At 39.4% G+C, this 16,214-nt stretch overlaps 1 protein-coding gene across 1 annotated transcript in view; it reads right to left on the bottom strand.

Moving 5' to 3' along the window:
• DTWD2 (DTW domain containing 2) overlaps positions 1 to 16,214 on the bottom strand; it is an 88,369-nt gene that overhangs the window by 56,803 nt on the left and 15,352 nt on the right. The window contains exon 3 of the mRNA XM_032206321.1: positions 1,328 to 1,418. Within this exon, the coding sequence (XP_032062212.1) occupies positions 1,328 to 1,418 (91 nt within the window). The remainder of the gene's footprint in view (positions 1 to 1,327; positions 1,419 to 16,214) is intronic.

The following is a 16,214-nucleotide window of genomic DNA, read 5'->3' as shown; positions in this document are numbered from 1 at the left end:
GGATCAGTTGTCACCATTAACATATACCAATAGTTACATATACCATATAACAAAAGTTGCATCCCATTTTAGTGGACAACTGTTGTGATAGCTGATAAATAAAAAGTGTAGACTGCTGTTCAGAAAGACACAGAAATGGTGCATGGAATCTAAAGAGAATGTGCAAACTTTTTCAAATACCTTCCACCATGAACAAGAAATTCAGCACAAATCAAATGCCAGTTCAAAGTTCTCTGGCACATTTTGAAACTTTTTTTCCATCAAGTGACTTAATGTAAAATTAAGAACTTTTGAGAAAAGAAGTAACACAAAACAGTATTTTTACTGTAAGTAGCCAATTAAAAATCACAGCTTTCCTGTTTAGGGACCAAACACATCATGACTTCTGTTTTGTTTCTCTAGACACTTTTCTCTAATTTGGTCATTTATATTCTGCTGAAGTTGCTTCAGGCAAAGACTCTGCCTGCAGATTGAGCTACTGTAAGTAAACAGCTGGATCAGAAGAATACAGGTTCTGAATGACACAGTCTAATTTGTAAACACACTGCCTATCCAGATCCTTGTAACTGCAGTTCAGCTTCTAAAATACTTGTGATCCACCATCATACTCCATTGTTAACAGACAAGAAAACACCAACATAAATTTCCCTATTAGTTAAACCAAAAATTAAGGGTCCATTCAATATTTGAAGACACAGAACAGGCAAAAACATAGAATGCCCTGTACCATGTCCAGTATAGGACACACTACACCACCACCTAGCATCTTTGAAAAGCAGAAGTACCTTAAGCAAAAAACAATTCAAACTTCAAAGAAAGTTGCTGCTTTGGTGGTTCTCTCATGCACTCTTCTAAATCACACACACACACACACCTGATGTTTTGAAGCTAACCCACAGTTTTCCATTGGCTAAATACTTAAGGTCACCACTAAGATGCATTGCATAACTCATATTTTTATAACAGAAGACTAACAGCAATGAAAGAGAACAGATATAAATAAAGCATATTCCTTCCTCTTGATTACAAGTGCCCCATTGCCACTGTATCAATACTCACTCTTGGAACAGTTTGTGCCAAGCCAAGGCAAGGTCCAATTCTAGTATGCCTATTCAAATTAGAAAAGATGTCTTGTGTGTAAGAAAACTGCAGAAGTCAGTTGTGATTTCAGAAGACACAATAATTCAGATGAAGTGACATTTCAATTATCTGGTTTAAAAGGCAAAATCATTATATCATGTTAAAAACATGGTTGTTTTCTCTTGTATGCCATTTGCTTCATTAAGATTCTAGATGAACTCTTAAAAATTACAAGAGCCTTACTCACCTCTGCTGGATGCTGAATTATATACAAGCAGGTGGAGACTTTTAGCGGATGTATGGGCAGGAATGGACACAAACACACCTTCTGAGGACGGCTACAAGACAAAAGGGAGCAGGAGAACAGCAAAATTAATCAGCAATTTATGTCAGATGGCATTAATATATTGTACAAATATATACCGTATCCAAGAAGGCACACTAAGAACTCCTCCTTATGACAGTGTACTAAAATACACTGTCATACACTACAATTAGGGTAGGTATACCCTACCCTAATATATTATATTAGGGTAGGAAGGCTCTGCTGGAGGATCTGGATAGGCTGCACCGATGGGCTGAGGTCAACTGCATGAAGTTCAACAAGGCCAAGTGCCGGGTCCTGCACCTGGGGCGCAATAACCCCAAGCAGAGCTACAGGCTGGGAGAGGAATGGTTGGAGAGCTGCCAGGCAGAGAAGGACCTGGGAGTGATGGTGGATAGTCGGCTGAATATGAGCCAGCAGTGTGCTCAGGTGGCCAAGAAGGCCAACAGCATCCTGGCTTGCATACGAAAGTACTGTGTTCCGTTTTGGGCCCCTTGCTACAAGAAGGACATTGAGGTGCTCAAGCGAGTCCAGAGAAGGGTGATGAAGCTGGTGAGGGGTCTGGAGAACAAGTCCTGTGAGGAGCTGGAATTGTTCAGCCTGGAGAAAAGGAGGCTCAGGGGCGACCTTATCGCTCTCTACAGGTACCTCAAAGGAGGCTGTAGCAAGGTGGGGGTTGGTCTGTTCTCCCACGTGCCTGGTGACAGGACAAGGGGGAATGGGCTAAAGTTGCACCAGGGGTGTTTTAGGTTGGATCTTAGGAAGAACTTCTTTACCGAAAGGGTTGTTAGGCATTGGAACGGGCTGCCCAGGGAAGTGGTGGAGTCACCATCCCTGGAAGTCTTTAAAAGATGTTTAGATGTTGAACTTAGCAATATGGTTTAGTGGAGGACTTGTTAGTGTTAGGTCAGAGGTTGGACTCGATGATCTTGAGGTCTCTTCCAACCTAGAAATTCTGGGATTCTGTGATAAACTTCTGTTTGAGATTTCTACTGCTTCTAAAAATACATGTAAAAGAAGGCAAGGTTTTCATTCAGATAGTTTCAAGAAGTGTTCAAACCCCTCCTGTGATTTGGTTAGGACTAAAGCACTATAAAAACCTTTTCATCGTCTTCAAGAGGAGCAACCATACCCCAGTTTTACAAATCTGTTACTGCATTTCATACCAACTTAGTGTTTCAACAATACTAGAATATAATATATAATAATTATAATTGATAGACTATTTCTAATAGAGTATTTTAAAAGTATATACACAGGAAACCCCAAACATACTATATTTATAACCAGTTTCATTTTTTATAATTCCATCTATGCAGAAACATATAGTAGACAAGAAAAAAGAAAACTTATCAGGATAATTAAAGCCTGAAAAAAAAAAAAAGAAAACAAAAAATATTTGATTTTTTTGTTGTTGTTGCACTGCAGCTGTTAAAATTACTAGTGGAACCATAAGAACACATAAATTAACCTAAATATTACTTGGCATTAAACTAATATGCTGGGTGGCCAAGAATAAACAGGAGCAAAGAATTAAGCTTAAAGATGGACAAGGAGTAATTGAAGTTGTTATGCACACACAGAGATGCACAACAGCTACTAGTGTATATTATTTAGTTACTTAAAAAATGATGGATTTCCTGAACTCTGAAGCAATGGTGAACCAGTATTTACCACCTAAAATCATACAGCGTCTGCTAACAAAGCTCTCCATGATTAATAAAATAAAGTAAGCTTGTATGTTGATCATTCATGAGACATAGTAATCAAACACTGCCGCAGATGTGATTTACTGAAGTTCTCAGGTTAGGCCCTGACCAAGTTTGTGTCCAGCCCCACTGTCAGACACTGTAATGCTTGTTTATGAGAGCATGCACCCAGTCAAGCTCACTAAATGTTTTGGTGATCTAAACCAGCATAACTGTTCCCTAGTCAATCTTAAAACAAAACATTAGTTCTTACCAGCAAATGGCAGCACTATAAAAAGGCAATAACAGTGGATAAATTGCTCTTTAACAGCTTGCAGGTTGTGTTAATTTAAGCCCCCTACTTCTAGCCCTAACTACTGCGACACAGAGATTATTTCCCTTCTCCACGGGGTACACAGTTAAAGGTTAGCTAACAACAATCTAAATCCAGTCTGGGGGCAGGGGAAGGAATTGGTACTGTTCAAAACAAGAACTGGAACAAGTATTTTAAAACATTTAGACTAAAAATCTCATGGCCAAAAAATTGACAAAATGGAAATTATTCTCATGCACTCCAGAAATAATGCTTCAGTGCCTTTTTTCTTTCTTCAACGCCTTTTAGTGCTGACATTTTTCTGTTGCTACTCCTCCATAAATACAGTATATTCTGTTCCATTATTTACAGGCCTTGAGCCTAAAATTAAGCATTCATTAACTTCGATATTCAGGGGGGTGTAACGGGGCCCTTCACTGTGAACCTACCAAAACCAGCCTCACTTCCAGGTCTGATGAATCTCTTATCAGTTCTCCAAAGCTGTAACACTTTTTTTTTTTTTTTCCAGTGCCGTAACACGGTCTTTTTTTTTTTCCATTTTTTTTCTCTTCACATGTAACTGATTTAAACAAAAATTTCTGAAAACAGTTTCCTCACAACCTGGAACCATCAAATACTCCCACTGGCTGTTTCTTGCCTGAGCCCAAAGTGTTAAATAGAAGCTCATCCTATTTTTGATCAACAAATTTACTGGGAACTCAAGTTTTGCACTCTGATTCCTTAGTTTCTCCCCATTATTACATGGCTGGTTTCATTAACAAGAGAAATTGTTAAAGTTCTCCCCATGATTGCATTTTCTACTAAGGAGAGATTAAGGCATGAAAATCTACTACATAAAGCTATTCCAAAACAGTCAACTGGTGACTTCGATTCAAAGAGCTGCATTGTTCACTAGCTTTTATAAGCAGACGGAAACAGTTTCTGATGATTTCTGACCTCAGGGTGTTTACTATAACAAAGTTGGCCAGATACAATTTACTTATTTTTAAGTCTCACTTTTGTATATGTTTTTTGTATTTTCCACACTGGCTTATATTTTTCATAGGTAGCTTTTTAGGCTTTGTTAATGTTACATAAAAAGTAAAGGAAATTACCCAAAAAGCAAGTATTTTTAAATTGTCACAGAATCAATTCTACCTATAATTTGATTTGTAGAGAGCAGAGCACACATTATTACAAATAGAATACTTTCCAATATAATTTAATTACTTACATATGTATATACATTACTTAACTTTAATAACCCAATTAGGTACCTAATTATGTTGAATAGGTACTTTTACAACCCCATCCTGGGGGCACAAGGACTTATTTTTGTACTTTCACTTTGATACCTAATGGTTATTGTGCTGAGACAAAAAAACTTTATCCCTACATGAAACCTACATTATGTGACTAGAGCAGTCAGATAGGAAACACTTCCAAACAAGAGACGTCCTGTTCCACAGCCACAAAGGCTGCTTTTGCTCTGAGAAAAGTCACCTAGAAAGAAAAGGCTTTTTGTATTTTCTTTTGTTTAAAGTTTTTGGTACAGACTTGCCCTACATATGTTGCTGTAAAAGAAGAGTAGGGGCAGCACCAGGGAACTTATTTAATGACCCTAAGTTTTCATCCATTTCTGGAAATGAAAGCAATCTACACCAGACTCCAGGCAAGAACAGCAGTATTCAAAATATTATGGAAAAGCCTGGGGGTTGGGAGTAGGATTTGAAGGGGGACGATTTTTATAGTATTATTCACCTGTATGCAATTTCACTATTGCTCAAAGCTACTCAACAGGTTTCTACCCATTTTTCAATACAGCATTTCTAGTTCAAAAACTCATGACAAAGCAACCAGTCACATTGGTGGGACTGAAAAATAACGCTGTCTTGTAGAAGTGCTTCATATATAGCCACATACTGAACGGACAGCCATGCACAGAACTCATAGCTTTCCTTTCATTCTTCACAACTAAACTGTAATGTTCATATTCAGAATAACATTTAGTTGTTTTTTGTTTTGTTTGTTTTTTTTCCAGCAGAACTGATTCAAGACAGTGGACTGTGCATTGCTGCAGTGTCAGGTTTAGTGTGATTACTAGTTTGTGGGAAAAGATAGTCTAAAAGTGAATAGGTGGCAGCCTGGAAAATAGCAAACTAATTCTGAAACTCTTTCCAAGAGTCCCTTTACAGTTTTCATACAAAATACAAATGTCCGTACTCGCATCAGGTCCATTACCTTCCTACAACATGTCCGCTGTATTTCTGAACACAGACACCATTCCAGGAAGGCAATTAAGTGCACTCTTACATCTACATTCAGAAAACTAAAGGTAAAGCAAGGATTTAGCCCACCATAAGCAAAGAAAAATTATGTTACATGTTTATGCTCAGCACTAGTAGGTTTTCTAAGGAAACATATAAAGAGGTTAAGTGTGCCAAACACATGTTACAGGAACAATGCTTGCAATATTAGAATGAAAAGGAAGCTGATGTTTTTGAACTAGAACTACTAACAATTGTGGCAGCATTTTCATCTTACAACGCATATTGCCAAGGTCAGGCCCCAGACTCTATTTTCAAAGAAACATGCCTGGCCAAACAGAAATAGCTGCTTCAAGCTAATTAGATTTCTCTACTGTTTAGGTCAAAACACCAAGGGTTCCAAGGTCAAGATCCACCTGAAAAGTCTGGAGGGAAGCCACACAGTTACCATATGTTTGTTCTGTACTAATGTTTTAATACATGTTTTATACTAACACAAGTCCATTACACATATACATTGAAAAAATATTCAAGAGTTTTACTATGTTATGTTGTAAGTTTAGCGTCATAAGCCCATAAATTGTATAAAATTTGAGAACAAACAATATTTTTGCTAGTTTTATGCTACAGGACAGACATACTAAAAATGGTTTTAAGACTATATTTTGCATCCTCCACCTTAACCACAACAGTTACAGAAGGATTTTAAAAGAGTAAGTGGATTAAGTTAAACATAGATAAAAACAAAATGATGCACTTAGAAGAAAACAATAGAAAACCCAGGGTCTGAGGTGCCCATTAAAATAGCATGACATTCAGGAGTAATAAACAGTTACAATATAAGAAATAGTTATGTAAATATAAGAAACAGTTCTGTAAAAATGGCAGCCTATTAGTTCTCAGAAATGCCTATCAGATTTTAAGTGTTACTAGGAAAGACTGAAAGAATTAAACGGATGCATTGGTTTAATGTGGCAAGGTTTTGGTAGCAGGGGGCTGCAAGGCTGCACAGTCCTTTGCGAGTGGAGCCCAGCTGCCCCATGTCAGATCAGAGCCAGCTCCAGCTGCTCCAAAAGGGACCTGCTGCTTGCTGGAGTCCAGCCAATGAGTGACATTGCTTGGGCCTCTGGGAGAGCAAAGTTAAGGAAGGGAAAGAACTGCTGGGCAACAGCAGCTGGGAGAGAGGGCTGAGAGCCAGCCCTGCAGCCCCCACGGGCAGTGCAGCAGGAGGGCAGGAGGTGCTGCAGGCAGGCAGCAGCAGTTCCCCTGCGGGCTGTGCAGGGAGAGGCCCCTGGTGGAGCAGGCTGTCCCCCTGCAGCCCATGGGTCCCACATGGAGCAGATCTCCACGCTGCAGCCCCCCCATGGGTGGAGGAGCCCCCGGTGGAGCAGGTGAATGTGGCCTGGAGGAGGCTGCGGCCCATGGAGAGCCCCCGCAGGAGCAGGCCCTGGGCCAGAGCTGCAGCCCGTGGAGAGGAGCCCACGCAGGAGCAGGGGGTCTGGGGGGAGCTGCCGCCCACCCGTGGGGGACCCATGTTGGAGCAGTTTGCTCCTGGGGGATGGATGGATGGATGGATGGACCCCGTGGGATGGAGCCATGTGGGAGCAGTGCCTGAAGAGCTGCTGCCTGCAGGAAGCCCACACAGGCTCAGTTGGGGAAGGACGGCATCCCTGGGAGGGACCCCATGGGGGGGCAGGGGCAGAGTGACCGAGAAGGAGTGGTGGAGGCAAAGTTTTATAGACTGCCTGCAACCCCATTGTCCATTCCCCAGCGCCACTCAGGGTTGGGGGTAGAAGACAGAAGAGGGCAGATGGGGGAGGGAAGGTGTTCTTAGTTTTAGTTTTCTCTGCCTAATCTGTTAGTAATAGGCAATAAATTTTGTAAATCTCCCTGCTCTGAATCTGTTTTGCCCATGATAATAATTGGAGAGTGATCTCCCTATCTCAAACCTTGAGCTCTCTTCCATAGTATTTTCTCTCCATTTGAGGAGGCAGAGTGAAAGAATGGTTGTGATGATGTTTAGCTGCACAGCAAGGTGAAACATTATTACGCCACTACATGAACCTCTGGTTTAGCCCCATCTTGTACTCTGAGCATTAAAGAAGTCTGAAGAAGCCAGGTTAAAAACAAACATGGGGAGGTTATTCCTTGTGCCAAGAGCCTCCAATCTCCATGTTGACTGATGCTGCGGATACAGGAACTTTACATAGGTTGAGGGGAAACTGGAAGCATTCCTGTAATGAAAATCCATGAAATATGCAAACATCAGTAATGAATGTACATAGCTGCATCCAACTCAAAGTCCCCTGAGCTAAAGGCAGTTTAAGAAAGGAGAAAAGTGGCAACATATGCTTACCCTGTTCTTCCTTAGCTGTGAGGTACATACTCAAGACTGTATCTGCTCATGGTTGGAGGCATCATTCTAGGCATAATGGACCTCTGACAAACTCAATTTCTGACCGTTCTTCTATTCTTAATCCTTCTGCACAATTTAAAGCAAAATATGCAACGCCAACTGCAGTGGCTTGGGATTACGTACCTGCAACTTTTTACTTTTTGCGTTTTATCTCTAAAATGTATTTGTTCACAGTTCTGCATTTCCCTGGGCAAAATGTAACAACTCCATCTGGATAGCCTTCTGTAAGAGACAGGACCTAATGTTATCTTAAAGAGAAGTTGCAGGGTACATTGTATTTCTGCTTTCACTCTCCATATATACAGTGTGTGATCTGATGCAATTGCCAATATTAATGGAGGATAAAAAGCCACCCTGATTAAATGAGAACCTCTCTCGCACGCGCACTGAGTGGAGGTGAAATAATTGATTAGTTTGTCCTCTACATAGCCGAGACCCATCACCCACGTGTGAAATCCAGGGCAAGTGCAGGAGCATCTGGTATTCCCAGAATCTTTGCTGATAAAAAGCATGGATCCTGCACAAGCAGCCAAACTGCCATGGTCACCAGCTGAACTGTACGTTAAAGACAGCTAGCGTGAAGTTTAGACCAAAGTCTTCATTGTATACCTGAGATTTCAGAAAACTTGCCCATCCCCTGATCCTAATAGATATGAATCTTATTTAAACTAGAAACTCCATAGCTGGTGTTCCACATATACAAGCTCTATTGATCTGCTCTGTTAATTGAAGCTCACATATGCTTTTAAACTATGGTACAAGAGGGAAACTGTGAACTTTAATGCTGAAAAAGATAAATGAAGGAGTTCTCTGTATTCCTTTGCTTTATAATTGAACAGGATGTGCCAATACATCTAATGCCACTGTTTCAGTTACTATTAGCTGCCCTTATTTTCTCAGTAGAAGTAGTCTGTAGCAGGTAATGTGGCATGACTTCAAGCCACTACAAGATGTCTCTGTAATACTAACGTGTAAATATTTCTTAAGTGAAGGCGATACTAGTAGTCCTTCAGTCTCATGCTTAGTTACTCTGGAGCACAAAAATAATCAAAGATAATCTCTACCATACCTTAGATTAAATTATGAAATTCATGTCCATCATGTTTTGTTATTTTGACTACCCTGCTTCCATTATTCCACTTTTAAATTGCCTATTACTATCTGTGGAATAATTGCTGGAGGTGACTTATTGAGGCTAAACGTTCGTCCACATCTTAAGAGAAGGTTCAACACTGAGGAAACTTCCAGAGCGAGATGTGGCAGATATGCAAGGAATCTGTTCCACGATAGTCCCTTTGGCAATATCGCCTGCAACCTTAGGTATTGGTGACATGAGGGGAGCTTGGGGAGCTTGGTTTGCTGACTGTAAGAGATAGAGCATGGAGGGTGGAGCAGAGTGAGGACACCACAGCCAAGCTCTGTGCTATCACTGCAGGGATGGGTACCTGGATGGTACTACGGAACTGTTTTACTAGACTGAAAGTGTATTGCACTATTTGCACATCTGTGATTGTGATTAATGTGACCAGACATACAGCACCAAATTGGGCAAAACTCAGAATATAAGTCCAGCCACCCCCCAGTCCCTCTGAAGCTGGAACACAAAAGGGGGTTTAGGTCCTACCAAACTTCCTTACCCTTTAATGCAACTCCATCCTCGTGACTGTTCAAACTAGCCTACTGAAGACTGACTCCCACAGACAAAAATCAAGAAGTAAAAATGTATCAGAAGTAAAATGTGATCAAAGCTTACAGGTTTTTTAGCTTCATCTTTCTAACTCCATGCCCACAAAGCTCTTCACTTGCTCTTCAGAATGAGTCTTAGAAAGCCATCTTTCTGAGAAGTGCTAGAGCTCTCATGGAAACACTGCTCCCATCAGCACCGTTTAGGTTTCTCTGTGCTTATTTTGCACATTCTTTACCCAAGAAAAACTTCCAAGCCTTAGTTTAACAGTGTTTCCTGAGAAAAGTCATGCTTCGGAGATTTTTCTGTCTTCACTACGTTCCTCCAACCGCTGTCAAAAGACTCACAACTCGCAGACATACAAACAATTATAATTCTTAAAAACATTATAAAAGTCAACAGCCACATAAAGAAAAAACACAGAATCAGAAACAGTGGTGGAGAAAGTATTGGCATCAATCAACAAAGCACTTCCTGTTCTACTTGGTGAATTCATATAACACCAGCTTCCTGAAGGAAAAAAGAAAAAAAAAAAAAAAAAGCAAACTGCTGAGTTTTTGTTTCCCATGAAAAGTTAAAGGAAATAAAACAGGTGTATGGTTTTTAGTTGTTGGGTCTTTTGCTTGTTTGTTTTGCTTTAAAAGGTGTATTGATTTATTCAGTTAATTTAATAGAACATATCCCAGTTTCCTGAAAAAAATTATTCACTTATATGGACAAGCATCTACTGCAAATCACAGCAAAAATTATTTATATTTTTAATTTTGAATATATAACTTAAAGGGCTATTAATTTATTATATCAAATATATTTAACTTTATTATTATTATAAATGTATTGTTATCAATATATTAATGTCTGTATTAATAAAATACAGCTTTCAAAGCTGATTATCATATTTGCTGATTAACCAATTTGCATTACTGGAAAAGACATGCAAATACTACTTCTCCACCTCAGCTTCTCAACCTCTTCATAAGTTCTGGAAATATTTAAAGAGTACAAGACTAATTATTCTGCTAACCTGCTGTACAAAAATGCATATAGAAAAGGTATTCTACCCAAAGAAAAGATCATGCACAACAGGAAAAAAACATGTATTTCTATATTACCAGCCAACGTACAGCAACTGCATTACAAACAATCTGAGCCAGTAATAAATTAACTCATCCAATCAGAAATTTGGAATACTTGTTCTTATAACAAGTTCTTATAACACAAAAAAGCTCTATCGCTACAGCAGGAGGGAGCTGATAAGTCATTTGATGTCTTTACATTTTGTGAGAGATCATTTTCAGATATATAGGACATATGACCTCTGCTAATGAGGTAGAGGTGTTCTGTGTTACAATGGCTGCATGAAAATGCCTATTAATGGCAGCTTCCATTGTTCCAGAGTACCTGGCAGAAACAGAGAGGTGTCCTCCTAGAAGTGATGCATGATCAGACTGGATCTATCTGGACCTCCGATATTTCTATTGTGTGTTTGAAAACTGTTCCATCTAGTTCCAGGAAATGACGCTACAGCACTACATTTTAGATTCATTAAAACATACCAGAATAAGCTTAGCTTGCTGTATCAGAAGAGATTCCCACATGACATCCTTGTGTCCAAACTGGAGAGACATGGACTTGATGGATGGACCACTCAGAGGATAAGAATTGTCTAGACAGTTGCACTCAAAGAGTTGTGTTTAATAGCTCAACCTCATGAGGTTCAACAAGGCCAAGTGCAAGGTCCTGCACCTGGGCCAGGACAATCCCAGGTACAAATACAGGCTAGGGGGAGAATGGATTGAGAGCAGCCCTGAGGAGAAAGGCTTCAGGGTGTTGTTTGATGAGAAGCTCAACATGAGTCAACAACATGTGCTTGCAGCCCAGAAAGCCAACCGCGTCTTGGGCTACATCAAAGAGGCATGACCAGCAGGTTGAGGGAAGTGATTCTCCACTCTGCTCTAATGAGACCCCACACGGAGCACTGCATTCAGCTCTGAGACCCCAACATAACAGGACCTGACACAGAGGAGGGCCACAAAGACGATCAGAGGGCTGGAGCACCTCTCCTATGAAGACACGCTGAAAGAGTTGGGGTTGTCCAGCCTGGAGAAGAGAATGCTCTGTCAAGACATTATAGCAGCCTTCCAGTATCTAAAAGGGGCCTGCGGAAAAGCTTGGGAGGGATTTTTTTACAAGGAGTTGTGGTGACAGGACAATGTGTAATGGCTTTAAACTGAAAGAGGGTAGGTTTAGATTAGATATGAGGAAGAAGTTCTTCACTCTGAGGGTGGTGAGGCACTAGACCAGGTTGCTGAAAGAAGCTGTGGATGCCCCACCCTTGGAAGTGCTCAAGGCCAGGCTGGATGGGACTTTGAATAACCTGGTCTGGTGGGGTTGGAACTGGGTATTTTTAAAGATCCCTTCCAGCCCAAACCATTCTATGTTTCAGGATAGTACCATGAATCGTAAGGGGTAATTCCAATACAACTTAAGCATGTGAGTAACCTATTAAATATGCACTGCCATTGTATTTGATAAATTAGTTTCCAGATGAGTTTTCTGATACTTCTTACAAGTCGACACAATATAGTATCTGTTCTTGCCACAAAACACTAAAAATACACCAAGCTTTGACAAGGAATGAAGAGGCATGATACACTACAGAGGCACCTAAAAAGCAATACAATAATTTACACAAAAATTGCCTTTACGCCAACCTTCAGTACCATTCAGTACTCCATCACTGAAACTACTGCAGGCAGGGGATTTCTCTCCCAGAGGAAGAAATGGGATATGGTCAGAGATAATTTAAAGACAAGAAAAGAGGTACAGCAACAGAGACAACACACATGCTACTTGTGAGCAGCAAAAAGATCACAGCACTATTTCCAAGCATTGGGTTTCCCCTGGAACCAGTTGTCAGCAGTTCTCCTATTCCTAAGCACTGTGGTGAGAAGACACATCCACCTTCCTTCTCTGTTTTTCAGTCTCAACAACATGGGCTACAAATCTCCCTACAAAAACACAGAATGTGTTTTCCATTATATTCAACTGAAGTTTCTCAATCAATTTGAAAACTGTTCGCATCTTACAAATTTGAAATGCTCCTTGACTTTTGCCCAGGGCAGAGGACTTCAGAAAACCTAAACAAAGAATAAAGCAGTTGAGAGAAGCATGAAACAATACCAACACATACTAAGTTCAAAAGGAAACACCTACTTGCATCTGTTTCATGAATAGTTCCATTATACATCTTATCACACAATCATGGAAACAAATGATTCACGACAGGAAAAAAGGTATCCATCATGAAGAGCTATTTAAGCATGAAGATACGCTTTTTGGCTCAGAAAATCCCAGAACCACTATTCCTATCAGCCCGGAAACATCACTCTACAGTTGCCCTGTATTTATCCTCATCCCCAGGCACCTGTTTTTCTCCACCGTTCAACTCTCCACCACATGAAGCTTGGGTCTGACCCATTCATTGTCAGTATGATTTGCTGGCACAGATACATATTTAAAAGAAAATAGTTGTAAGGCCACGCACAAGCAGCTCTCAGGTCTTTCAGTCTTCATCAGCATGACTATGTATTGTACTGTTACTGAATAACAACATTAACAAGCTGTTGAGCCACAGATAGCAAAAAAAAAAAAAAAAAAAAAAAAAAAGTGAGGCAATAGACCACGTCCAGCTCCTACACACCAGCAAAGAAAATAACATTCAGTAAAGTAAGTGTTCAGGACAGGAGCACAGACTATACTTTTACACAGGAGCACAGTCCTATTTTACTATTTACTTTCAGAGCAACCCAATACATTTTAGGAGCTATGTCCTTAGCTCCCACTGAAGAAGAAGCAACAAAATATATCTAAGAAAAGCAAAATCATCCAAACTATCTTCAAAGCATGTTTTAGAGAAGCTGTTCTGTTAGTGCTGAATTTGATCTTGATGTTTTCTGCTATTGGCACCCAACCATTGGAAAAGGGATTTATATCACCAATTCATTTCCTTTTTAGCACCAAACACCCATCAGTGTGTAATGATTTCCAGTCAAAGCTCAGCTAGGCTGGATTTGAACAACTAAAGCAAAACATTTGAAAAGCATTACTTACAAAGATTACAAGGTGTCATTCTTCCTAGATTTAAGACCAGAATTGGACAAGTAAAGGCAACTCTCTGGAGATGAGGGATATAAGCAGTCACTTATGTCATGACAAGCTCGGAGTTCTGCTTAAGGACAACATTCTGGTCTTTTGGAAAACAACACCAGCTACTGTGTTTCTTGAAACAATAGGCAAATAAGTAAATGTATCTGTGTGTGTGTGAGTATTTTTCTCCAGGAAAAAAAAAAAAAAAAAAAAAAAAAAAAAGGATTTGTATAAATATGTGAAATTAGTAAAGAAATAACCTTTCAGGTATTTGGTAGTTTATGCATCATTCCAGGCTTCCCTTCTGTTTAGCATTATCATAGTTTTCATATTAGTCTTGAACACTAAGTAAACTGTGAAACAGACTTTATTTATTTTTAAAATTGAAAAGACACTTGATCCTACAGAATTGACTCTTAAGGGTGAAGTGGGTTTTATGAATAAATTTATAACACAGTGACAAGCAATTACATTAGAAGCATTTTAAATTAATTTGGACCCTCACTCCAGGCTTTGGCATTATAATAGAATGGGTTATCCAACAAATTTATTAAATTCATTAGTACAGCATTTGTATGAATGCTAAACATCAAGTGATCTTTCACATATTCTCATGCTAAAGCTATATAGACAACAATAAATATATTTCATATAATAGAAACATGGACAAGGTCCACACCACCTGTATGAAAGACTTTAAGCTCTGCAGTCTGCTAACATGACCATTTTCCAAGGCAAATAGCTTTTTTGCCTGACCAACTGTATCATAAATACAGGACAAACAACTAAGTTCAAGGTTTTTTAGCCTATGATTTTCATGACAGCTTTATAAGGCTAAACTGAACATATTAAAAACAACAAATATCTTCCAGTGCTATAACAGAAAAAAGATACTAAGAAGCAAAGAACAAAACACCCACCATGGATATTTCCTTAACCTATTATATGGAAGCAGACCTTGGCAGGCAGCTTTCCTTACAAATAACTGAGATTAACAAATCAATAGAACACCCTTGCAACTATTTCAACTGTATATATTAAAGTTGGCTGTGGTTTCCACAATAACTAATAGGAGTAAATAAAAAAATAGCATTTAGCTTATGCAGCACTGGACTCATTACAGAGAGGCCAGAAAAGCCAAAACCTAATGAGCCTGAAATCGCTGACATTTTCATGCATCTTGGCTCTACAGTCTGGCAAAATAGCTGGCATCCTGACAAGCTTGATGCCAGACAGTTAGCAGAGCCTTAAATTTATTGAATGAGGTGAGGCACTAAGGGCATTTAAACAGAGCAGTTGAGACATTAAGATTAGGAAGTTAAACTGAAGGTTTACACTGCCAGCCATATAATTCCAAATTTGCCTCCTAAGTTTAGAGGCTGCCACTGACGAGCAAAATTCCGTAACCAAAAAAAGCCCAGAATTTCCCTGGAAACAGAGGATCTCACTAAGCCAAGGGGGAAAAAAAATCTGACAGTATAAAATCAGGATCTTACTTCACCCATTTGTACATATGCAGAGAACAAACTAGTTAACAGCATAAAGTAAAAACAGAAGTATATTTTAAAGAGCATATCGAGTTCCTAAATTAATGCTTCCTAAGTTAAATGAGGTTTGTGGATATCATTAGCCAAGGATTTTTTTTTTGCGAGACTACAGAAGTACGTGTTTGAATGTTTGTTTCCAGCTGAAGAGTTTTCTTTCCACAAATGCTTGTTACTATTTCAGCCTTTGAAACAATAATTAAAAAATGAGAAATTGTGCTATTGGCCTGAAGTGATAAAGCTGGGTCCAGCCATGGCTTATTTAAATTAACGTGTAGCTTATTTAAAAGTTGGTTAAGAAATGCCTACATCTGAAAATGCTAAATGCTGCAGCAAACTATTTCCAATGTAAGAACGCAAAATGTTTATAAAAATGCTCTCAGAGTTTCTTGAAGTTTCCATCTCAAACCTTCTTTAATTTATGTCTGTTGACAGATAAAGAATCTGATCTACTCCTCTTCTACTCCATGTGCACACATGGAAAAGAAGAAAAGTCATGAGCAGCCATTTCACTGGAAGTGGTGTTGCTGCCTTTTCTGCTTACCTGCAACAACATGATATACTGGGCAGGTCTGCCTTAACCTGGCTGGAAATATCTCCATTATCTTACTTTCTTCACTAGTACTGAAAATAAAAAGCTGAAAGTGATCTTAAAGACGTGGGCTGGAGCAGGTCAAGAAGCCATTAAGCTATAAAACAGCACAGAGAAACTAAATTGTTCGTAACACTGAAAGCACCTGCTGTGTGG

Source organism: Aythya fuligula, chromosome Z, assembly GCF_009819795.1.
Source record: "Aythya fuligula isolate bAytFul2 chromosome Z, bAytFul2.pri, whole genome shotgun sequence".
NCBI classification, from domain to species: Eukaryota; Metazoa; Chordata; class Aves; order Anseriformes; family Anatidae; genus Aythya; species Aythya fuligula.
Note: the sequence above shows the minus strand (reverse complement) of the source record. Positions and strands in the feature narration are given on the sequence as shown.